General features: G+C 41.8%; 1 protein-coding gene across 4 annotated transcripts in view; it reads right to left on the bottom strand.

The window, feature by feature from the left end:
• Positions 1-25,699, bottom strand: part of PHACTR4 (phosphatase and actin regulator 4) — an 88,796-nt gene that overhangs the window by 19,016 nt on the left and 44,081 nt on the right. For 2 of the 4 annotated variants that reach the window (XM_081015734.1, XM_081015737.1), the window contains exons 3-4: positions 5,450-5,626; positions 4,658-4,738 (exon numbers count right to left, since the gene is read on the bottom strand). In XM_081015734.1, the coding sequence (XP_080871860.1) occupies positions 4,658-4,738; positions 5,450-5,626 (258 nt within the window). Of the gene's footprint in view, positions 1-4,657; positions 4,739-5,449; positions 5,627-19,033; positions 19,401-25,699 lie in introns of those variants that run through there. The other 2 variants (XM_081015736.1, XM_081015735.1) reach the window with 2 other exon arrangements.

Genomic DNA, 25,699 nt, shown 5'->3' with positions numbered 1-25,699 from the left:
AAGCTTTCCCTGTTAGTGTTATTCTCATTAGAAAAGAGCTAAGAGTCCCCTGGATAGCTACAATAAAGATCTATGATTCAAAGAGAATTTAAGACAAAAGGTGGCATCCAATGTTAGCTATACTCAGATTAGACCCATCGAAATTAATGAACATGGCTAACTTGGGTTCATTGATTTAAATAGGCCTACTCCGATTAGAACATAGTTAAATACAAAGCTAGCAGGATGCAGCCTATTGGTTATAATATCAAAGTGGTCCAAGATACAGGCATAAAGCATTATTTATTTTTAATTGACCTATTTGTGTTAAGGTTCAAACATTTGTGCACAAATCCACAAGAGCCTTGCCAGGTATCTAATCTTTTCATCATTAATGGGGTCTAAACAGCAAGTGGTGGATAGATCAAAAGGCAAGCATCTGCCACCTCTTACTGGTTGGTTTGATAAAACATGGAAACTTTTAAGTTACAGGCAATATTTCAATCCAAATTAAAGGGATGTGTAACCTGCTCTGTTTCTAGAAAAATGTTTTCTATTTATTACGTACGTAGACTTGGCAAATATATATATGCATAGAAGACCTTTGCATCCAAGTTCAATATTTATTTTGCACTGTGAAGGGAAATGGGGGAGCAAAGGGAAATGCTAAAAGAAACTGCTCAAGAAATGTAAACTTTGCAGCTCTTGAACTTCAAATGTACAGGCAACAATGCTTCTCTATTTTGTAGCCACTCTTAAAAAAAAACCTCTTAAAAATAAGTCAAACCAGGGAGGGGGGCAGGGAAAGAAGTGCAAGACCTTGAATGAACAGTCACATAACACTGACTAGAAAAATACTTAATCTTATTCTGGTTTGGAGGGAACAAGTTTCCTCAATTGCTTTGCCAACTCATAAATTCACATTTTTTTACATCCAATGACACAGAATTGCACCCCAAGAGCACCTGCATGCACATCTGCCAGGGCCCTGTGTTGCAGGTCCTTTTAACTCGGTATTCTTAATGAAAGCACCCTGAGGGTTGTGCTAGGAAGTGAGACTTGAATAAAAAACGTTCCACATCTTCTCATGTATTGTGCTTAATTCTTCTTGCACTGTCAGCATTTGGTGTAGCAGCCCAGGGCAAGGCCAGATCCAGAGGGTGGCAACATCGGGCCTTTGCTAGAGCAGCAGAAGGTCTGCCACTCGTATCAGTGCTACCTTTTCCGAGAAAATCACATGCAGCCCCAACAGCCTAACTACACGCTGACATTAACACTGTGTGTTTTTAGAAAGGAGCCCAATTATCATCAAGATTGCATCGCATGGGGAAGGGAGGTTTAAGCCTTCCCTCCTTGGCTATAATATATGTGAAAGTCACCACATTCATTCTCTGCCAATATGAGGGGTTGTTGTGTTTTCCCTAGCAGCAACTTTTGCATCTGGTAAGATCTCCTTCCTGCACTTAAAAAATAATAATAGCCGAAACTCACGCAGGAATTTTGCACATACCCCAAGCCAGAAAAATACATTTAAAAGAAGCAGTATAGAGGAAGAGGAATAATAAAGTGTCAGTCATTCCCTCTAATGACAAGCGATATATTACTTTTTGAAGCACTGTTCTATTTGCCTCTCTTCCTTGGATCTACTACTGTCTAATTATGTCAGCGACCGAGCAACGGCAGAAACAAGCCCCCAGTTCTCAAGGGGCTCCTCTTCTTACTCTACCTCCGATTTACCTCTTAACTCAATTTGTTCCAAGTTTGGTTTACTTTGGGCAACTGAGAGTGAGTTGTTGTGGTTTGCTTAAAAAAAAAATCTACGATAAATTCAAGAAACAAACCCCCATTTAACATCGCTTGTGCCTGGAAGATTTTAAATGTTTTAAAATTGCCTGCCGTAGTTCAGCTTTATCTCTCAATGTACTTATCATATTACACCAATGTACACAAACATCAGTTGCTCAATCAACAGGTATACGTACCATTAATTAGCAACAATTTTTGTCATATACTGTTCCGAGTTTTTGGCTTTCTGTGGGGGTTGATTTGGGCTTTTCCGCCACGCTACCCACCACCCCGGTACTTTTTTCTGCTTCCAATTTCTCAGCATGCTTCAGTTTAAGGAGGAAATTAAGGCAGAAGTTCAGACAATTATCCTGGCAACATATAAAGGCAATGGCTTTTGATGCAATGCCCTACAAAGGCAAAGCAAAAAGCCTCTGACATATGATGGCTTCTAAAACTGAAAGCTGATAAGAGAGAGTGAAGAAACGAGTCGTTTTTGTGAGGGATGGTAGATGCAATGAAATATGTTCTTTGAAGACTAAAACCTATATGAATGGGATAAAGGAGCGTAGCAGTAACTAGGAAAAGGATCTGGAAGATAAGCTCAAGGTAGGAAGGAGCACAAACACCCTCCCACCTCTGAATTTGTGTGAATGTCCACAGAACCCACACCTGGAATTAAAGTTCTCCAAAGGGCAGACAGGAAGCACAAGCTCCTTCAAGCTCACTCATTACAGTCCAGCCTTCTGCAACCTGGTGCCCTCTAGTTGTTGGCAGACTCTGACTTGCATTAGCCCCAATCAGGATGCCCACTGGTTAGGGACGTGTAGTGAGTCATTTAAAAAACTGTTCTGCATTGCTTTTTAAACTTTTTAAATGTTACTGTATGCCACCCTGATGTTTTGTGAGAGGGCTATATATAAAGGTGATGGACTCTCCTTCTTTGCTGGTTTTTAAGCAGAGGTTGGATGGCCATCTGTCATGGATGCTTTAGCTGAGATTCCTGGATTGCAGGGATTCGACTAGATGACCGTCAGAGTCCCCTCCAACAATACAATTCTATGATTCTAAATACTTAAATAACTAAATGGAAATTGTAAGCCAACAACATCTGGAGGACACCAAGTTGGAGAAAGCTGCCTAGGTTTTATTTTTGCCAGCTGGGAGGGCTTCAAAAGCATGTTGCTGTCTCTCTTTCTTTCTAAAAAATACACAGAGTTTATTCCTTCAGCAGAAAAATTAGTCCCTAAAACAAAGAGATTGAAACAAATCTGTGAAGCAGCTATACTGTTCTTAACTCTAAATTGTAGAGGTTCAAAGTTATTTTCAACCACCCATCAAGATATAAGAAGACTCATTCTAAAAATTTAGAAATTCCACTAAAATGGTTGTTCCCCTTCTACAGCTATCATCCTCCTCAAACTGGATTACCAGAGGACACTCTGTGGTGCAGGAGGATAAGAGATTATGTGGATATGAAGTATAAAGGAAACTGGTCTTCTGTGGCTCCCACTTACAATTAGCCAGCTGTTGCCTAGGCACTCAAGTGTCTCTATGGCAGGGCTGAGAGCAAAACAACCAGAATCAGCAGGCTCTGTTCCAACAGCAAGGCTGATGTTATCTTTCTTCCCCTCCACCCATCTCTTTTAGAGTCAGAGGGGAGGGCTAGGAAGGGAAGGGGGACTAAGCTCTCATTCTATTGAGAACCTAAGAGGAAAGGGTATTTCCTTTGCTATCTTTTCCTGTGGGCAGGGCTGGATTAACTATTATGCTAAGGCCTCTACAGAGTACGGTTCAGTTTAATGGTTTGACTGCATGCAAAAAATGTGTCCAGCTTGCTCCTTGCAAAATTCCCCATAGCTCAGAACAGGGTGTCTTTCCCCACTAGCACAATGCAGAGGAGTACACTTCCTAGCTGGAAGAAAACAACACACTGAGCTTAGCCAGCCTGAACTTTTTCCTGCAGAAGACTGCAAGGGTGAGGTGCAGTGGCGTTAGGGAAGCTGTGTTCATGGTGATGTATTGGTCTGCACAAGTTTTTTTTAGTGTAAAAATCATGGCAGATGAGAGACAAAGATCTGCAAGTGTGAGAAAAAGACTCCGAGAACACGACTTTGCTTAGCCCCCCTCCTGAGACTGTCCTTCAGCCTAGCTTAGAGGGGAGGAAGTCCAAGTTATTTGTACTCCAATTTGCTTCAGACCTTCCTGCCTCTAGTAAAACGACAACCAATTATTGCCATGCTGTAGCCAAGCAGCCACACTTAAGCAGGGACTTGTCTGAGCATCTGCTTTAGAATATAAGAAGCTGCCTGATATTCCTACTTGGTGATCCATCTAGCTTAGTATGTCCTACACTGACTGGCAGGAGCTATTCCAGAGTTTCAAACTCCCCACCCCTCCCACACTTCTGTTGAATGTATAAGCAATACATGCTCCTTTTGCCCAGACTTACCTGCAGATTTTCGGCATTGAACCTGCAACCTTCTTTATGCAAAGCCACTAGGCTATGCTTCTTTCTCTTTACCATATGCACATGAAATCCAAGAGAAAACCTTTACTACAGAGCTCACTACGTGAACTTTGGCAAGACACAGCCTCCCAAGCTAAACTACCTCATAGGAATGTGGTTGGGGCTAAAATGTCACATGGGGTCCCTTTGGGGAAGGGAACAAAATAAAACAGCTGTTCACCTCCAAAAATGAGCAATGTCTATAGTGGGAAAAGTTTAAAAGGCAGAACAAGGAGAAAGAATCACATGTAACTGATGGGGGTGGGGTGGGGGCGGAAATGGCAGGGTGGGGGCTGCACACAGGCATGGAATCCCAGAGGTGAGGTTTACTGGAGAATCAGAATGGGCAGTGTAGGGTGGACAAAGGAAGACGGGTAAACTCACCCTGTTCAAGGTCTTCCAACAGAACCCCTCTTTTAATGAGCTCCTCTCTTGGCTTTCGCATTGAAATCTTTCGTTCTAAAACTGACATTACATTGGAGAAAAAAACCAGCACTCAGAATACAGGGCAAGTCGGAGATTTTGAAAAAAAAAAAAATCCTTTAAGACACCATATGTGACCTAAGTGACTGTTTTTTTTAGGGCTGAATGTTAAACTACTAGAGAGTCCAGACTGTTTGTGCTTATCTAAAACACTAGGAGGGACACAAACTATTTCCCCCAAACCATATCTCTGCAAGAAAAGGGGCTAGCAGCATCTTATTGCTAAAAGCACATAGCCTTTACTTTTAAGAAAAGTAGTTCCCAAACATCTTTTCAAGAGAACCTCTGTCTGTGATTGTGCCTTGCTCAAGGCTCAGTCCCTAATGTTTGACCAGTTTTGAGGGTTTTCCTAAATTTGTGAAAAGGAACATTTTCTGTCCCACATCACTGCGTATGACATCTTTTACAGCTCCATTCCACCACCATCACCACCAGCCTTCTCCAAACATTTAGGGGCCTCCATGACCATTATGTGATGAAGTACAACTTGAGAGAGACAGTTGCAAAAACAGCTGTTCCCTTGCATGAGTGTAGATTACTTCTCAAATTTAAGTTTAAGATTTGATACGGGCCAATTCTGGAATTTTGCGAAAGCAGCTGAGAAAGGTGGGACCCAAGAAGGACAAATCCATTCCATTGCAAAGAACCCTCATAGGCTTGGTAAGAAGGGGATACAAAAGTTTAGTGTATTACCTTCTGAAGTCTCCTTAAACTTGCCACTGCTTTTCTTTTTTCTCCACTTCCAAGGTTTAAAGATCTTGCCAAAACCTGAAAACTTGCTTTTTCTCTTGGAAGGAGGTGTCATGTCACCAGATTCCAGAACGTCAGCCCCCATTCCAGCATCTTGTGATGGCTGATCCACCTCCTCAGCTACACAGAAAGGAAATACAGAAATATTTAATTACCTGTACAGTGGAGATAGAAATAAAGAAAAACTGTCTCTCTTGTTCTGTGTTAGGAAGATGCCTTATACCAGGTCAGACTATTTGTCCATCCAGACCACTATGATCTGGCAGCAGCTCTCCAGGAGCTGAGACAGAAAGAGGTGTTTTGCATCACTGGCTACTTGAGCTTTTTAAGTAGAGATGTCAGAGACCTACTGCATACAAAGAATGACTTGCATATGAACCCATCTTTGTAGGCAAATCCACTTAGCTCAGCTGCTTTCTCTTAAAGGTTTTCTAGTGCTGCAGATCTAAAACTATTTTGCATTGGTTAATTCATAATGGTCAGCTCTTGTCTTCAAACGTCTTTTAAAACAAAATATTTATTTTATTTCATTTATTTATTTTATAAGGACATTTATAAACTGCCAAGGAAAGGAAAGAATCATGGCGATGTACCGTAAAATCATAAAAACATAATGGTGTAAAATCATTTACATACAGAACAAAACGAGCAACACTTGGGGAAAAGCAAAAACTTTTTCAGCAGGTAAGGAAACATTATAATTGTAGGTGCCTGTTTGATTTCACTAGGAAGTGTTCCCAGTTATGGCACTGTATTTTACGTAAGCTGCCTTGCCTTAAAAGAAATGTTCTAAATAAATAAAACATTTGCAGATTCCATCTTTCCATCCTCAAAGCCAATCCTCCAACTGACTGACTAGCAGAAATACAGGCTACATAGACGCCATACATTTCAAATCACATTTAAAGCCCACATTTAAAGAACCTGGGAACTGTAGTTTGTTAAGGGTACTGGGAACTGTAGTTCTGTGAGGGGCAAGCTACAGTCTCCAAGATTCTTCTGGTGAGGATGTACTTTGAACATGCTTCAAATGTATGGTGTGTTCACAGCCATAATGTAAGTGGAAGGGAGAAACAGAGATACAAAGCCAGACAAGATGACTCTGAAACCTTCACATAGCCAGGCATTGTCAAACAAGAGCAGCAAGGAAAACAGTAGATATGCAAAGTCCAATATGTGTGTGCAAGAGAAGGTAGAAATGTGTTCAGAAATCCATTATGTGACCTATGATTCACAAACAAAAATACTTTCCGTTGTACTGCTTTGCAGGACGATCTCTGCATCAAACCAGCCAAAATTATCTACTTTATCAGTAAAGTTACACTATTTGGTTTTTTCCTTCCTATTAAAAAAAGAAAGAAGGTGCTGATATCCTGGGCCAAGAGTAACAATCTCAGGAAAGCAACACAATAATCGCCTCCTACTCCACCTACTGTTCTGGCATTTTCCTAACATTTTCAAAAAGGAAAAGAGCTCAGGAGGGGAGAGCTGACTTGTGGGAAAAGAGTTCTGCAATTTGAAGCACCCAAATGAGTACAGCAATACAAACAGGACTTGGATATGAATCCTGAGCCCAGATAGATTAGCCACCCATGCAGAATATTTATGTTTTCTGCAACCTTGGATTGATTGCCCAACTGTAGAATGAGGCGGATGGATGGGAAGGGGGAAGCTCCTGAAAAAACGGATCAACTGGTAAGGCTAGCTGCATAAATGCCTCCACTGGCAAGCAGGTGCCCGTTTCATAGACCTCAGGTTCACCAATAGCTGCTCCTGCCTCTGTGTCCCTTTTGTTTTTTTATTACATTTCAAGCACACTTTGATCCTACTTTTTTCCAGTTGGAAAAACTTCCAAAACAGCTTTGTTGTTGTTGTTTAGTCGTGTCCGACTCTTCGTGACCCCATGGACCAGAGCATGCCAGGCACTCCTGTCTTCTACTGCCTCCCACACCCAAAACAGCTACCAATGGTTAAAATATAATCAGTTAAAAGGTTAACAGAGGCAGCTAACCTTTTGTGGCCATAAGGCCATACTCACTCTTGGGCCAAACCTGTAGGGGGCTTCTTGCCAGTGGTGGGTGTGTTTACCCCACACTCTTGATCTCTCACACACAGGTATACAGCCCTACCCATGCAAACCAGCTGAGGTGGGGGTTGTTCTCGCCTCTTCTCCACTCATCAGATGATCAATCAATTGAATGAAGAGGGGCACTTTACATACCCATCAAGACACTGGGCTGGCTAACTGGTTTAAACCTCTCCACCCACCCGAGCATCATGTATACTCTATAGCAGGGGTAGTCAACCTTTTTATACCTACCGCCCACTAATGCATCTTTCTTGGTGGGAAAATTTCCTTACCGCCCACCAGTGCTCGATGGAAGGATACCTTAGAACCCCCCTACCACCCACCTAGAATCCTGAAACGCCCACTAGTGGGTGGTAGGGATCAGGTTCAAAACCCCTGCTCTATATTGTATGTTATTTTTGCAGCCACAAATTTTGGTGAGGTCTTTGGTGTGGGGTATAAATACTGGCTTCTTGTCCAGATGAGTCCCCCACCCCAAGAACGCGTTTGCCACTCCTAACACAGAATGAAAACCAAAAAGAAACAATTAAAAGAGAGGGGGGAAGGAAGGGGCCAACCAAACAATAATCAGCAGACATAATCAAAGAGCAAGTCTAGCCTTTGAAATATTATCCACCGAAAACAGGAGGAGGGGCACTCTTTCCTATTGTACTATTTCAGCCACTACATTTTTTGCGTGATTTAGCTTTAATGTTGTGAAGTTTCATTTTACTTAAAAGTGAAAAAGGTATCCATTCCCAATAAATAAATCAGGATACTATAGAGTCCAAATGTCACGAGTCCCCTAGTTTAGGAGCTCAGAGCAAACATTATACCCTATGGGTGCAAAACCCTAGAAAGATAATAGCAGCACTATTTCATCATACTGTCACATTTTGCATACTATAAAATATTCAGACAATCAACAGGTGTTGGACACCATAAAGTGCTGTTACACAAATCCTTCCAGCTTGTCCAAGTGACTATACAGTGGTTTGTGATGCAGTGAAAGTAGACTGCAGTGTATAGGGTTTGAACATTATAAAATCAAGCTTCCAATCCCCATTTAAACCTCACTTAATTTCCTTGACTAAATCCTCCTCTCTCAGTGTTACTCACAAAGCATTTTTACAAGAACAGAAGCATGGCAAGGCACTCCGCACACTGAAAACCATAAAAACCATACAGAAAACCACTTTAGAAATAAATACATTTGCTCCTCTCTCTCTCTCTCTCTCTCTCTCTCTCTCTCTCACACACACACACACACACACACACACACTGTATAGGATGTCTATCATCTTTGTGGCAAATACTAGGGAAGTTCAAACCAACAGGATACTAGATAAAGGACATTAAGATATTCCAGAAAAAGAAGACTGAGCAAGGAAAGCATGATTTCCACATCACATTTTACTCAGAGAACAACAATTCATCACATTCCTTTGTCTAACTAAATGAATGCCATTAACTTCATTAAAATGTGCAGGAATAGCAAGGAGGTGATCAGGGAAACAGAAGCACTTCCAAGATGCACTGTCTCCCCTCCTTCTGCTATGACCTATAACATTAATCTGTAACGCAGATGCTGACAACCTGGATCCAAACATGGATCAACTAAGTCCTCTGTGCAAAGCCTGCTTCTTTCCACACACAAGGGAAGAAGGAAGGGTACTACCAGAAGAAAGGAAGGAAAGAAAAATTCATTCTGAATCAGGGAGATGCCTGCCAGCAGTCAGAAACATTCAATTGCCAAGAAGTGTATTCACAATGCTCATTGGAGCATTCTGAACTTTTGTCTGGCAAGAAATGGTGAGCAAACATTTCCAAGCCTATTCATGGCCAGTAATGGTGCCATGCAAAACAGCAAACACCTATGTTGTGACAGAAGACCAGCTAAGTTGACCTCAAAATATATTTGGGATGCACTTCAAGTACTTTTTGAAACCCAGGATTTGATAGGACATTCTGGAGCAAAACTAGCTATGTTCCCTCCTTAAAATAAGTTTTCTGATCCTCTAATTAATGGGTGGCATGCAAAATTGACCCGCCTGTCACTTCTTCACTTTCATATAAAAAGTTAGGAGTGTTTCTTTTTTCCCCTTCTGCAAAACCCTCTGGATGTCAAGATAGAGCACTAAACAAAATGATCAATTAGGCAGTTTACGTGTCACAATTAAGCCTGCTCTTGTGTTTATCACAGCTGAAATTCAACACAATGCCTGCATTGCCTAGGATGCACAATCAGTTTAACAATTCTGCTTTTTACTCTTGGGCTTGTAACATTCAGAGACATTGACAAATAACATGTAAGAAGCGAAAAACAACAACAGCATGGCTACAATTTAAAATAAAAAGATAAATGCATGGCCAAACCACCACTTAACCTAAGGCATACAATAGTTTGCCCTTTATTCTGGCTAGTTTATAATTAAGAACAGTTTTTCATCATCCTAAACAAGACTGACACAGAATTATGCTAAAATGCCCAATGAAGTCTAATAAAAACTTCTAGATGCTATTCTTATAGCTCAAAGTGAAAACAGATGTGACTTGGGAGATCTGGGGTTTTGATTTCCCACCCCCTCCAAGTTATTACCCAGCTGGAGAAAAATAACACAGATATGATACAGGTAACTGTCTTTTCCATCAGTAGGATTAATAACAGCAGGATTGGGGGAGGGGGAGAATGTAGGTAAAAGATTACTGCCTGTTCTAATCCATCACCACCATTGCAGCACACAGCTGCTTAAGTAAAAAAGAAGAAGTCAAAACAGTTCATGGACCTCCCACCCACACCACGTCTCTTTTGGCCTTTAAGAGTTTATTACCATTCACTTCCACTTATTCATTTATTTAGAGCATGTCTACAGTCACAAATGCTCCCAGAGTGGTTTACGTACAACCATTTGTAGCAAGACAGTCCCTGCCCACAGGCATATAATCTAAAAGCATGGCACAAGAGGAAAGGGGGACAAGGAGGGAAGAGGAAGAAAAGGAAACAGTTCAGGGGCATGAGGTGCTTTCAGAAGAGCTGATGGGATGAGTGGGATACCACTGACACAAACAGAAGAGCCACTAAAAGATCCACCTTATGAAGCAACAGTGTCTTCTGTTTGTTCTGTATGATTAATTAGTGGGTGAATCAGATGCTCCCAGTATGCTTTAGGACTGAGGCATTTCAGGTAACTGCATTACTCAGAGATGGCTTATGCACCGAGGTGATAAGCGTGCGTTCCCTTGGATTCCCCCTGGAACAAATCTGGATCTCGGCAAGAGCAGAGATGAGGCACGTGGCAACCCAAGGAAACAACTGCACACTGGCATTTCATGTCCAGATTTGTTCGTAAAAAAAAAATAAAAAAAAAAATAGAAGGGCTTGCATAAAAGCCCCTCTCGGTGCCAATCAATCTTTGTTGCGTAAGAAAGAGCTTCAGAGAGCACACACCAACTTCACATTTGAGTCATGAAGTTGGGAAAATAGACACATCAGTGCCTTCCAGAAGACACAACAGGTGGAACTGAGAAATGGGAAGGGCTGCAGCTCAGCTTTCCCTGCCGATGGGCCCAGATTCAGCTCTTTGCACTTCCATCTCTAAAGGATCTCAGGTAGCAAGTGGTGGGAAAGACCTTTGTCTGAGATTCAAAAGAGTTGCTGTGTAGACACCACCAAACTAGGTAGGCCAGCTGTCTCACTCAGTAGAAGGCGGCCTCTCAATGTATGAATTTATTCTCGTGTTGAGTAAAATAAAAACCACAAATGCAAACACTAATCAAAGTGGTTCACAAATCAAAACATATTCCAGGAAAACAGTATAAAACATTTAAAACTCTTGGAATACACATATCCACAACATTACAAGTATAACACATGTACTACAACAGATGAGCACTACAATACCAGATCAATCACCTGAGGAAAATTTCCACCTTTTAAGAAATTCTTATATTTATATAATGCCTTTCCTTCAAGGAGCTCAAGTACATTGCCCTCCTCCATTTGATCTTCACAACCACACCTTGTGAGGTAGGTCAGGCTAAGAGTATGTGACTAGCCCAAGATACAGTGAGATTCAATGTTGGATGGGGATTTATACCTTAACTCTAGTGTCCAAAGTATATGAAAATATCCAGTTCAATCGCCCTAGCAATTAAGGTAATTCTGATGCCAATTCAGCTATTTGACTTTTTTGCCACAAAAATTATTTGTGCAAGGTAGGAAGGAAACCCAAATAAAACAGATGTTGAAAAGTCAAGCAGAATAAATAACTGCGACCTAGGACCCACTTACCTACGGGACCGCCTCTCCTGGTATGCCCCACGGAGGACCTTAAGGTCCACAAATGACAACATTTTGGAGGTCTCAGGTTGCAAGGTGGTTAGATTCATCTAAACTAGGGCCAGGGCCTTTTCAGTACTGGCCCCGACTTGGTGGAACGCTCTGTCACAAGAGACTAGGGCCCTGCGGGACTTGACATCTTTCCGCAGGGCCTGCAAGACAGAGCTGTTCCACCTGGCCTTTGGTTTGGACTCAGTCTGACCCTTTTGTTTCCCTCCACTTATGCATTTTAACCTGTATTTTAAATTGTTTTTTTCTTTTACTATTATGTTTTTACTGTAATTTTACTGGTGTTAGCCGCCCTGAGCCCGGCTCTGGCCGGGGAGGGCGGGGTATAAATAAAATTTATCATTATTATTATTATTATTATTATGCATAATCTTGCTATAAATTTGGTCCCAAGGAATAAAGATACAGAGCAGGTAACATCAGTTCTTATATCAGACCAATGTCTCCTTCCATTGGAATATTCAAGCTTTTGCACTGCACAGATTCTGAGAAAGCTGAGTAGAATATCACAATCTGCATCATATCATACTTTTTTTTTTAACAGTTCTACTGTGCCTGTGATTCCCAGTAGGTGTGAACTTTTAAGTACATTTGGCAACAAGGTTACCAGAGCAGACAATCTAAGTAAGTGTATGTTTATAAATTCATGACCATCTTTTAATCCCAAACAATTTCATACAGCAAATCAAACATTTTACTATGTTGGTACATATTCTGAACACAGATTTGTTTATTTGTTGTATTTATAATCCACTTTCATAAAAGTATAACATGGTGGTATACAACATACAAGATTATAATCAAACAAGTAAAAGCACCAGTAAAAACATCAATAAAAACACCAATAAAACATCAGTAAGTATTGGTTGGTTTAAAGGAAGGAGGAAGCATATCGCAACGACCTGCCTAAATAAAACAGTTTTCAGGAGATGTGTAAAAGAAGGTAGGAACGATTCTTGCCAAACCTCCACTGGCAAGGAGTTCCACAGGGCCGAGACTGCCATACTAAAGGCCCTAGTAAAGGCGAAACAAATCTCAAGACAATGGGGAACCACTGGGGAAGTGCCCCATCAGAAGATCTGTGATTGAGAGTGGAGCACTTCAGCAGAGGTACAATGAAGCATCATAATTCTATAAGGATTTATTCACGTATGTCATCAGTGAGAGACACACAAGACAAATGTGCCAACAATCACAATTACTGAGAGGCTGACACTTGGGTGACATGACATTTCTGTTGAAGATTAATGCTCTTGCATATACCAATAAATATGAATTATGAACACTGTGAAGAGGGTCACTGGGACCTCAGCCTCAGACCCGAAGGCAATCTAAACCAAGGAGTGATTTTCGTAAGCATGGTTCACTGGATAGCAATTGCTGGATTTGGGAGACGAAGTTTCTCCTACAGCGAAAGACATTTGACACAACACTGTTTCAGCATGATATGTGTAAAGAAGAACCTAGCAGGACCTGCAACAAAATGTTGCAGTATATCCTCACTTTCCACATAGGTGTACTCCAGTGCAAGGTGCCAAGTAGCCTTAGTGCCACCCAGACAGCACCATAAGCATAGTTTCCTGTTCTCTTTTCCAACTGACCCTTAGCATTCCATGGCTGCTGAGTATGCTTGGTGCCCAAGAAGATGTTTTGGTGGAAGGGTTGCCCACTTGGCTTTGATTTTTAAAAGAAGTTGTGGGGCTTTTTGGGTACTTCCACAGACCTCACTTAATGTTCCCTCAGTGGTCCTGTTTTTGGCTCCACTCCTGACACCACCCACTACCTGAATTTGCTATTAAAGGGAGCAGCAACACGTTTGATAGCTGACAGGAAGATAAATTTAGAGTACTGCAAATACCCACACACCAAAGTATTTTTTATCGAAGGACGGTGTATCACCATTTGCAGAAGCCATATCAGTTGATCAAGATGAATTATTTTTAGAGTTCTATATAATATAAGGCACTACCATGGTATATTTGGTCTTAATACGAGAGAGAGATTTATTTTAATTGTTTCTAAGCTGAACAGTCAGATAACACATGGTACACCCATCTTGCTGAATTGAAACAAGTCTGAGTCTGATCAGTGCTCAGATGGCAAGCTCCCTGAGAACCCCTTGACCTCAATGATGGAAGATATAATAAACATAATAAAATAATATGTCTTAAACACCTTCATATATCTTATTAAACAAGAAGCTGAAACTTATGTGAACACCGACGGCATTCACACAACTATAGTACTAGGCGAAAAGGCAATGGGAACATTGATATTCCACTGAATAGTGGTTCTAAAGGGGCAATTCAACGGAAACACACAATGGGTTGGCACAGGTGTGTAGCGACGGCATTCAACCTCAAGTAGAGGGGAATGGAATAACAACAGTTAAATGCAGTAACCCTAATGAATCAAAGCACCACATGTGGTCAAAGAAACTGGCTCACTCTTATTTTTAAGGATGTTATGAATGGCTGGATGACAGGGACTGATGCAGTTGAGATGCTCGTATCCCTTCACCATTCAAAGACTTTGTGAGCATGGGCTGTCTGGTTCTATCACTATTTTACCTCCTTCTTCTTTTTAAAGCTTTCTTGTGTTATACATTCCAGAAGGGTAGCAAGGTTAGTTACAACAAACACAGGAAGGAGTCCCATGGCACCTTAGAAACTACCAGTTTTTATGAGGCACAAGCTTTTGTGGCTACGTGTTCACTTCATCCAATACATTAACATCAGCAAATAAATTAAACATACAAATATAGATATGCAAACAGATGTGTGTATGCACTCATAATTCAGGTGAAGGCAGCACTTCTTGCATCTGATGAAATAAGCTCTAGCCCTTGTAAATGTATGCCACAATAATTCATATAGTATTTATTAAGCCACAGGGCTCTACTTTATATGACAAGTCGTATGTCCCCAAGTGATGAAAAAAGAAAAAGATTACAAGTGCAGAGCTATATACTTTGGTAAAAGTATGAAGCACACTTGCTCCATAGCAAGTGTATTTCTTTCAGGCCCAATACCAAGACCACAAAATTAGGTGTAAAATTAGCATATTGCATTGCACCAGCAGCAGGTGCCAACTTTGGACATAACACCAACACAGTCATCATGCGGCTAATGTCACCAAGCCAAGAAAACCCCATGATGACAGACACATCAGTGAAAACCTGTTATGCAGCACAGTAAGCCAGTAGGCCTTGGAATAGGAACAAATACAACTCAACGACACTTCACCTTTGCATTTGCTCTCACCTGAAGCCAGCAACAATTCTTCTGAGGTCAGTACAAAATAGCACACACTTTGCACCCTAAAATGCAGCAAAAGAGGTCTTACTCATACCAACCAACAGTGCAATAAAATCTAGGAACATTGGAAGCTGCCTTATACTGAGTCAGAACACTGGTCCATCTAAAAAAAAAAGGGGGGGGGGAAGAACACTGGTCCATCTAGGTCAGCATTCTCCGCACTGACAGGCAGTAGCTCTCCAGAGTTTCAGGCAGGGGGTATTCCCAGCCCTACCTAGAGATGCTAGGGACTGAATTTGGGACCTTCTGCATGCAAAGCAGATGCTCCACCACTGAGCTATGGCCTTCCCCATGCAAGCCTTTTGTACTGTACTGATGTAGTAATATAAAGGCAGTGGTATTTCCATTTTTGCTCTTTCATTAAGGAAGCCTTTTCACATGCCCTCGACATACCTTCTGCCAAAAGTCATATTTCTCATTCAGAAACTGCAACTCCCATATGATTAAGAGTAGCAGTCAGTTTTGAGACACCTACTTCATTCAGGCATCTGAATGATTCACAGGGAACACTGCTCCCATTTTAGACATGTCTTGCCATCTACATGTACCATCTGAATACTTCCTTGTTTCTTGACAGCAAAATAATATTTTAAAGAATTTGTCATAATTATTTGCCTATACCAGAGGTTGGGAACCTGCGGACATTGTTGGGCTATGGTTTCTGTCATCCCTGACTAGTGAGGTGGGTCTTCTGGAAAAATTCGAATTGGAAACCTATGCAAATTACTGGATAATTTCCATAGGTTTGGGAATATGTCTAATGCCCTAAAGAGTGGTCTAATTTAGCATGTTTATTTTACTTGTACTTAGCAAACAAGTTAAAACAGTTTGAAACTGCCAAGATTGCCTAATAATGAATTTGCAATTGGCATTCATTCATTGTTACTAAAGAACTTATGAAAGAAAAAAATCCCCACGGAAAAACAAAGCAGTGGAAAAATTTCCACCGCCCATTACTGTCCCTGACAGTTGCCATCCCAGATGGAGTTGGAAGTCCAGCAACTTCTGCAGGGCAACAGCTTCTCCACCCCTGGGCAATACCCAACTTTTCCAACACTGCTCACACCATTTCACAAACGATCAACTTTAAGTCAGATAAGATGTAATTATATGTCCTTTAAATGGCTATACAGAAGTTATACCAAAATTCTGGCAGACAAATACATCACAGGCAGTTAACATTCTTATTTCATAATGCTTTGTGAGCGTTGCAGCCTAGTAGGAAAAGGAAATCACTTGTTTCCACAGCTGCTTAATTATACTCTGAAGTTCAAGCTCAAACACGAGAATCAGTTTGGGTGGCACTTCTTTTCACAGGGAACCTAAGAACAAGTCAAGGATGAATCTCTTACCTGAAAACTGGACTGCCTCACATTATGTTTGCTCAAATGTTTATACAACTATCATGATCTGAGTGTGGGGAAGTTCATCCCCACTCCCATCAAAGGGAAAGGGCCTATTATGTTGCTTCCATGGCTAAAAATGAAAATAATAAAAGTGTATGTATCTGGCAGATCTTTGGAAATTAAATAGCACTTTTCCAAGGTATTAACAACTGATTTAAAAATGGTTGTTTCCATCATTATAGAGTCGGTCAATACTATCCACAAAGGCCACATACACAGGCTGCATTAGGGACAAAAATGTTTTCTAATTACTTGTGAAAGCACAAGCAGATATAACTATTTGTGTGCCACAGTAGACATGTTAGAATTCCTCCAGGTGACATATTTATCAAGCATTTGTTCTGATTTATTTTTATTTACAAACATTATGTGGGGGGTTAGATTACATTTGGCCTTTATGGAGTATTCATTCTGATTTGTTTGTGGGGTGGTTATATGACAATGAATATTCATCCCAATTTGCCTGCAGGGGTGTTTTCCCATTATTTGTTTACCAAACACATTTCCCTGCCACCTTCTACATTGCTAAAAGCCCAATTCTTTTTTTAAAGTGGTGTGCTGGAGCAAAGCAGTCATAGAATGGTAGAGCTGGAAGGGACCCTGAGGATCAGCTAGTTCAACCCCCTGCAATGCAGGAATATGCAGCTATCCCATATGAGAATCAAACCTGAAAGCTTGGCATTATCAGCACCACACTCTAACCAATGGAGCTAGCCACACAGTTAAGTCCTTTAATCCACTAACTATGCAAACCTAAAGTTCTGGTATATGCTTGAATACCTCCCACAATACATTGGTAGCAGTCTGGAGGTACCCTTAGCTATAGCAAAAGCATGGCACACACACAAATATTGTGGCACTAACAGTTTTATTGCACCTTAAGCTTTCAGGAACTAGAGTCTACTTTATCAGCTGCCTCTGAGGAAGTGGGCTTCAGTCCACAAAAGGCAAAATACACCTACTAGCCTTTTAAAAGCCAAAATACTCCTCTTTAACTACCAATGTACCCCCCCCCCCAAACAGCCAATGAAAATACAAATAAGGTGCTTACAAATAAATAGGTTAATACTAAATATAGCATGCTAGGGGCTATGGCACAGATAGCCAATATGGTACTTCCCAGATGTTGCTATAACTCTCATCACCCCTAACAACTGGCTGGAGTCTAATAACATCAGGAACACATACACCATGGTGGCTCCTCCTGATGCAGTACGTCCTTCCGCCTGCCCCCACAAAAAAGCGTCTTAAAAATCAGATGAATCACACAGAAAGCTAGCCTACAACAGAGGCCATGTAACTCATACAAGTCAATCTAGAAAATATATTTAAAGTCCACAAACCATCTGAATCAGTCGTCACCTCAACTAAAACCATCTGTAAAATATTTGCAGGGTCAGTTTAAGGAAAAACTAGTAATTTGGCTTGAGTTACTATGTAAATGTTTGTGGTAGATATACAGAAAGCCTCAACTGCCAAGCTCCCTTATCCAGCCCTTATAGCAGGGAATGCCAGGCAACAGGGTGAGGCCCACCACGCCATCTGGGGAGCGTTACAAATGGGATCAGAAGTTGCCAGCTCTAAGTAGGAGTGGGAAAAGACAACAACTGATGCCACCCCACTGGAAGAATAGTGATAAGCCACATGGGAGATCTTGAAACAAAAAAAATCCCCAAATCGAAAACTCACTCTGCTTCCACTGGACATTACTGGCTGGAAGTTTTTCATTCAAATGCATTCTCCTCCTCAACCCCTTTGGCAAAGTTAGGTAATCTTAGACTCTGGACTTTAAATGGTCTTACCAGCAGGGGGAGGGGGGGCTTCTCTAAATGGTAATGTGTTTTACTTCACCGCAGCCCTCCCCCAAATAAACTCTTGTACTTCCAGAACATCAGATCACAGATGCAATTTAGAGCCAACACAGATTAAAATATCCAACTAAAGATCAGTCATATCAGAGAGGTAAAAAGATAACTCAACACCTGAACCTTAGTATGAAACGCTTAATTCCAGCCCAACGCACAACATGTTGCTATGCTTGCTGCTGAACTCTTTAAAGCCAGCTTTTCCCATCATCTGACCATTTTGGCAGGAAAAAGCGAGATCAAAAGGACTGGTTCTTAACAATGTGGCACAGAAACTACAACCCCCCCGCCGCCGCCCACAGAGCAGCAAGTTAAACAGCAAAGTGTATTCCAACCCAAAGGCCTTTAATAAATAATATTATTTTTCTGGATTAAGAAAACAATCCCTTTTTGTCACTTGTTGAGAACTGGAAGCCCCTCTGAGCTGAGTGCAGGTTACACAATCCTTACATTCTTTTTTGAACATGCTTCACCTGCAACTCTCGCCCTGCCTACAGCCGCAGCTAGACCCTCCATTACTCACCTGAGGGAGCTGGATTTACCGGTCTTGAGTAGCGTGTCTGCCCCATTATGAGAGTCTTCGAGGTAGCTCAGGGAAGGAAGAGAAAGAAAAGAGAGTCTATTCTGGAAGCAGACATTAGCCTTCGGAAGATGACAAGCCAACTCCACAGGGTGAGAGCGACGGAATTGTCTGGAGTCCGGGGAGCAGAACAACAACAGCCAGAACTCAGGAAACGGCCGGGGTGTAGGTCGAAGCACAAACCCCTCCTGTATTTCCTGTACCCCTGGGCCGGACACTTCACGATTCTCATAAATAAGCTCCCATGCCAGCTCCTTTCAAGGAGGAATGCCTGTCATTCCACAGTGCGAACTCTGTTTAGGGCTGGATCTCAGGAAGGGGGGCGGAGTCTTCCAACCCCAGAAGCCAAATAAATCAACACCCCTTGCTCTTTAAAAAGCAGGAGTTTAAATGCTGTAAGGGAGTGGAGGAAGGATCAAGAGAGCTCAAAAGAGACTTCAAAGGTAGAACAGCTTTTACAAAAACAGCCCCACTACCTAATTGCCACAGTTTTGCTATTCGGAGAAGAAACCTGAGCTTCCCCAGCCCCGTTGAGGGCAGATTAGAAGACCAGTAGACACAGATCCAAAATAAGGCTCTTATAAGGTGCTCTGTGTTGGTTTGACTCTGGAGAACAATAAATAAAGGCTTAATTAAACAAGAAAGCTGGGGTTTTATTGGGTGTAGGTGTGCTTAATTTCTTCTGTACCAGCATGGACGGGGGAACTGTGCTCCGCATGAAAAGGAAATGTGAGCTGAGGGTGACAGTGACTTTGCTAATACAGTATATCAATTATGTGTGCCTCCTATGGAACTCATAAAGCTTGCAAAATGTGCAAACAATTAATTGGGCTAACCAAAGGGATAGTTTCGTTCTTATTCAGTATGTGTTGTCTTATTTAACATAACACATGTCTTGTGTAAGACACGTAGTATGTGAGAAACAGAATTCCCTCTAGTATCTGACTTAAAGCACTGTATGTGTCCATGGTCTGCCAATAATTTAATTCCCACCATTATGAAACACTGATATAAGCCCTGTGCATGCATCTGCCAGTGTACAAACTTTCAATTAAAGTGGTCCTAAGGAGATGGCATTTGTTTTCATGGATTGTGGCAAGTTAGGCATAAGACAGAAAGTTAGTGTGGAAGAGAAATATTGGGGTGGGGGAGTAGGGGGAATCCCACTCCTCTGGCTTCAACGCTTACTGCAGTTGCTGAGCTTGCTTTTCCTTCCAGTTGAAATTTCCAACCTAACAGATGGAGAAAACCCCAACTATTCCAGATTCCAAGACAGATTCAGCTGCATTGCACTTCACAAGACTTGGAATCTGTATTATGGTCAATTAAAGAACTCAGCTTCATCAAGACACTTAATTTAAAGCTCAAGTTGTTTGTTTTGAAACATACAATGGTACCTCGGGTTAAGTACTTAATTCATTCCGGAGGTCTGTTCTTAACCTGAAACTGTTCTTAACCTGAAGCACCACTTTAGCTAATGGGGCCTCCTGCTGCCGCCGCGCCACCAGAGCACGATTTCTGCTCTCATCCTGAAGCAAAGTTCTTAACCCGAGGTACTATTTCTGGGTTAGCGGAGTCTGTAACCTGAAGCGTATGTAACCCGAGGTACCACTGTACAAGAAATCACCCAGACACTAAGTGCAAAGGTGAGGTGGCAATGTTGAGTCTTCAAAGAAAGAAGAGTTTGGGAGAATTCTCAGAGAACACTGAGGTCTATTTAAAGCACTAGGTGTTCACTGTTAAGATACAGGTTAAATCCAACAGATGAATTCCAAAATGACCAATTCCATTAGTCATTTAATTTTTTTAAGGGGAAAAATATTTGTTTTCAGTTTTTGTGATAGTGAGCTTCTTCTATACGCAACGTTTAATACTGAATCATCCTAGACTCAGTTGAAAGTATACTGCACCAAACAAGTGGGATGAACTTCCAAGTGAATGTGCCTAGGATCGGGGGTGAGACAATTTGTATCTAGAAATATTTGGCTTGCCATAGGTCCTGTAAAATGGTTCACAACTTCCTGTGTTGCCCTGGCAAAAGGCTGGTTTGCACACAAAAGCAATGATGAACCCCCCATTTCTACAGTAGCTAACTTGACTATATTTTGATTAATGTCTGAAGGGCATTCATGTGTCTCAAAACACTTAGTAAACATGCCCAAGGAGCCTGTGCTAATTGCTGCTCTTTGGGACACATTTACCACACCTTTTCAGTCATGTTAATGCCTTTTGAGCATCCACAATGGAAATGAAGACTCTGCATTTTGCTGATATCTGAAGCAACCTTGATTGAAGTCAGATATTACACTTCTCCTGGCCCAGTGTTTCAATACACTTCTCCTGGCCCAGTGTTTCAATAGGCCAAAGAGAAGCTGACCCTGTCAGATGTCAAAGCCTCATTAGGGAATGTATGCAGTGTTAGGGGAGGGATAGTATCTCTATAGTGGGGGACACACCATGCTCCTTCTGGGGTAGTTTGCGCACCCCTTTGGTCCCCACCCTGCAGTTAGCTCTCACCTGTGGCTCCTATCAGCATGTGACAGTGGCCACACCTCGGAAACAGCTTCGACTAGCAGGCTAAACCAGGTGAAAGTAGCCAATGGGTCTCAAACCCTCAGTGAGTTAGTATGTGAAATTAGCATGAGAAAACATGCTCTGGCAGATTGAGCAGACAAGATCAATAGTGGGTCCAACAGTCAAGAAGGAAGCTTCTGCATGTGCTGTAGAGGAAAGAGAGGCAGCTGGTGCTTGTCAACCTGGGAAAGTAGCCCATCTAGGAGAAAGAAAACTCTGATCCTAACCCTCCACTACCTTGCAGGGTTATCTATGGGGGAAGAAAGGGCTAAGAAGTAAACCCTACACAAATCTGGAGTGGAGTCCCTAAGATGGTTGGATGGCAGCTTGTATACCTCCTTCCAGCAACTCCTGCAGCCAAATTGGTGGCAAACATATTGCTCTGTTTTTATTTGGACCACATCAGCATGGCTGAGATGAGGGTCTTGTTGTCTGTACAGCCCAGGACCTCCATATACACTGCCTGGGCTTGCACCTTGGGGAGGTCACTTTGGTGCTGCTAACGCAGTGGTTTGATTTCATCCCCAGAGTCGCACTCCATTCTCTCTTGAGACAGACAGGGGCCAACAATTAGGAAAGACACGTCTCATACATTAGGAATCACTGAAATATTGAGTGGTCTCCCACAACTGCAGAACTGAAGGATAGAATTTCCATTACCACCTCAAAAATTGTATCTTAAAATAATGAGGCTGAACTTCAGACTTCAAAGATAAGCAAATTTATTTCAATAAGAGCAGCAAGGTTAAATGTGGTCAATACAAGTAAATAGAGCAACAGCAGCTTTCTCTGCAGCGATAGTCAATCTTCAAAGCCCTTCAGCAAATTTTATTAAAACCAGTTTCAGCGGGAAGACCTGCGTTCAAATCCGTACTGTGGCATAGATTTACTGAGGGGCTTTCCATGATCTCTGCATGGTTTTCTAATAAATGAGGAACTAAGATCTCCCTTTTAAAAAAGGTGTTATGAGGTTAAGAAAAATGTTGCTACTTGTCAAAAGCTGGAGGGAAAGGATGGGTTTCACCTTTAAGTCATCATCAAGATAAATTACTTCATTTAAAAAAAAGAACCTTCTTTTCTTGAGCATATTGGGAATACTTCATTATTGTGTCACTGGGCTGCCCTTGAACACTATCCAGAGGCTATACTGAACACAGTTGTGCTTCCATCTCTTAGGAGACAAACTCCTTCCCTGTATGTGATTAATACACTTAATCTACATTTCTGCCCAATAGCATAGTTCTCTAGAAGGCTCACAAAGATATAAAAATATAACAAACAATATTAAAAATATAATAAAAATAATTGCTGCAGAAACATTTGCAGCACAGGGACATCTAAATCCAAATTGAAAATCAGTGGGATAGCAATCAGATTTTTTAAATAAGCCTTTTGGGGGAGAGTCTTCATCTGACACTGAAATTACCTCAAAAAAGTTGTCAGGAGAGTCTCTCTTGAGGCTGGTGCGCGCTCTCTCTCTCTCACCCACACACACCCATGGTGTAGGGCAGGGGTAGGCAACCTAAGGCCCGGGGGCCAGATGTGGCCCAATCGCCTTCTCGATCTGGATCGCGGACGGTCTGGGAATCAGCGTGTTTTTACATGAGTAGAATGTGTCCTTTTACCATATTTTTTGTATCCATAAGATGCACCTGATCATAAGACGCACCTAGTTTTTAGAGGAGGAAAACATGAAAAAAAATATTCTGAATCAAATGTTGTACTAAACTATTTAAAGCAGCAAAGTGGGCAGCTCCTGTCCGCTTTGCTGCTTTAAAGCAAGCCTCAGAGGAGGTAAGGAAGGAAAAAAGTGTGTCTTATGAAGCGAAAAATACGGTATTTAAAATGCATCTCTGGGTTATTTGTGGGACCTGCCTGGTGTTTTTACATGAAGAGAATGTGTGCTTTTATTTAAAATGCATCTCTGGGTTATTTGTGGGGCATAGGAATTCATTCTTTTTTTTCCCTTTCAAAATATAGTCCACATGGTCTGAGGGACCGTAGACTGACCATAGCTGTCAAGTGTCCCTTATTTAAAGGGACAGTCCCTTATTCCAGCGCCATGTCCCGCTGCTGTCCCTTATTGATGGATGTCCCTTAAATGTCCCTTAAATGATGTCCCTTAAATTTCAAAGGAAGCAGCTCCTCTCCCTCCCTCCCTGCTGGCCAGGGAGGAGGGAGGCTCCAACTGTGTTGCTTGGCTGTGTTGCTCACCCAATAAGAAGTCTAAGAACGACTGGGGGGTGGAGCTTGCATGCCTTGTGTGTGGCTAGTTAATGCAAGCTGAGGGGTTTTTTGAATGCTGGGCGTCATTTTGTTGCACATGCTGCTGCAAACTTTGCAGTGCAAAGCCAGGCCGGGGAGTCATCTTAAGTTGAGGCTGCATAGGCTTTGTGGTGCATGTGATTCAGATTCTATTCAGTTGAACCTCTGGTTACAAAGTTGGTTGGACAGTGTTCTCAAAGCTACCAGCATGAGTTTGACCAGACTGCAGGAGGACAGGAAGACTGGATTGCCTGGAACAGGTGAGGCTGCTGGTCCCTTATTTTGGCTGCTGGTCCCTTATTTTCAAGGCTGCTGGTCCCTTATTTTCAAATCTGTAAGTTGACAGCTATGAGACCGACCCATGGCTGAAAAAGGTTGCTGACCCCTGGTATAGGGGCAGTTTACAGATCCATACTCCAGCAGCCCTTTGTGGATCCTCACTTCTGCCTCTAGGCCTGAAATCCCACTTGGAAGTGGGTTAAAAATACCTCCTTTACTCAGTAACAGTGTTCTTGATCATTGCCTTCAGCAGAGGTATACATATTTCAGGAAATGTTAAGTCATTCATACAGTCAGTACCAAAGAAATGCCACAATAGCTGATCTGCAACTATTCTGAACCACCCGTCAATAAGACAAGCTATTTATAGTCATTGGTCTCACTAGGCGGGAATCTGTATACAAAGCAACTTTCCTAGAAGCAAGCATCTTAAGGTTTAAGGAAGTTTGTATTAAGCATTAATTACTTCTAAGGGTCTCCGGGTCTAACTGAGATATCCATCTTTACAGCACACATTCAATGGCCAAAGTCCAGTGGCAGCACTAACTCAGGGACCTCCATATATCAAGGTGACTAGCTCTCATACCCCAGTTCACAATGTGCATATCAAGATATACCTATAGAATAAACAAGACCACATTACTCACACATACCAAGCCATGCACGATAAGCGAAGGCAAACACCACCAAGCTGCCACCACTTATGGAAATTAGAGCCTTGAAAAACACAAAAAACATATGCCTTCCAACATTTCACAGGAAAATCAGGGAGACTTTAAAAAACAGTTTTTACTGTCTGAACCCACCATTGCTGAAGGCTCTTATTTCCCTGTTGTATCTCAAAACTCTATGTGACTAGCCAGTGTTAGAAACTCAAGATATATAAGCTAGGCTCCAAATGGCTCCTTAAGCCAAGGTTGCATTTGCCACAACGGAATGTATAGTTGCCATTTTTGGGCAAGATGGCTCTAAATCTTATTTTTCAAATGATGGACTGACTGTGATTGATTTCCAGTTAAACATCTGGCTAGTTCGAGATGACAACCTTGGGCTAGGTTAAGAACTTTGAGAACTGAAGAAGGAAAGTCACTTGATCCAGAGATAGTCCACATATATATTGGCCTATTTTGACTTCTTTTTCTTAATGGTGACTGCTCTTGCTCAGGCTGCACAGAAAAAGTGATTTAGTTCCAGAAATTCATTCTGATTGTATAGATATTATATAACTGATAGATATACCCTACAGATGGGGTATTAGTTTACGAGAGCAGTCCAGATCCAATGATCCCGAGGTGGTGATATCAGGTGCCATCCTGGTGCCCAGGCATCTTCACTTCTTGTTGATGTTGTTGTTGTTGTTGTTGTTGTTGTTGTTGTTGTTGTTGTTATATCCCAGCTTTTCCCCTGACAGGGACCTCAAGGCAGCTTAGAGCTACAATTCCATTTACAGTCGTACCTCGGGTTCAGTACTTAATTCGTTCCGGAGGTCTG

This window comes from Podarcis pityusensis (assembly GCF_964106645.2).
Source record: "Podarcis pityusensis genome assembly, chromosome: 8".
Lineage (NCBI taxonomy): Eukaryota > Metazoa > Chordata > Lepidosauria > Squamata > Lacertidae > Podarcis > Podarcis pityusensis.
This window is presented reverse-complemented; position numbering and strand designations above follow the sequence as displayed.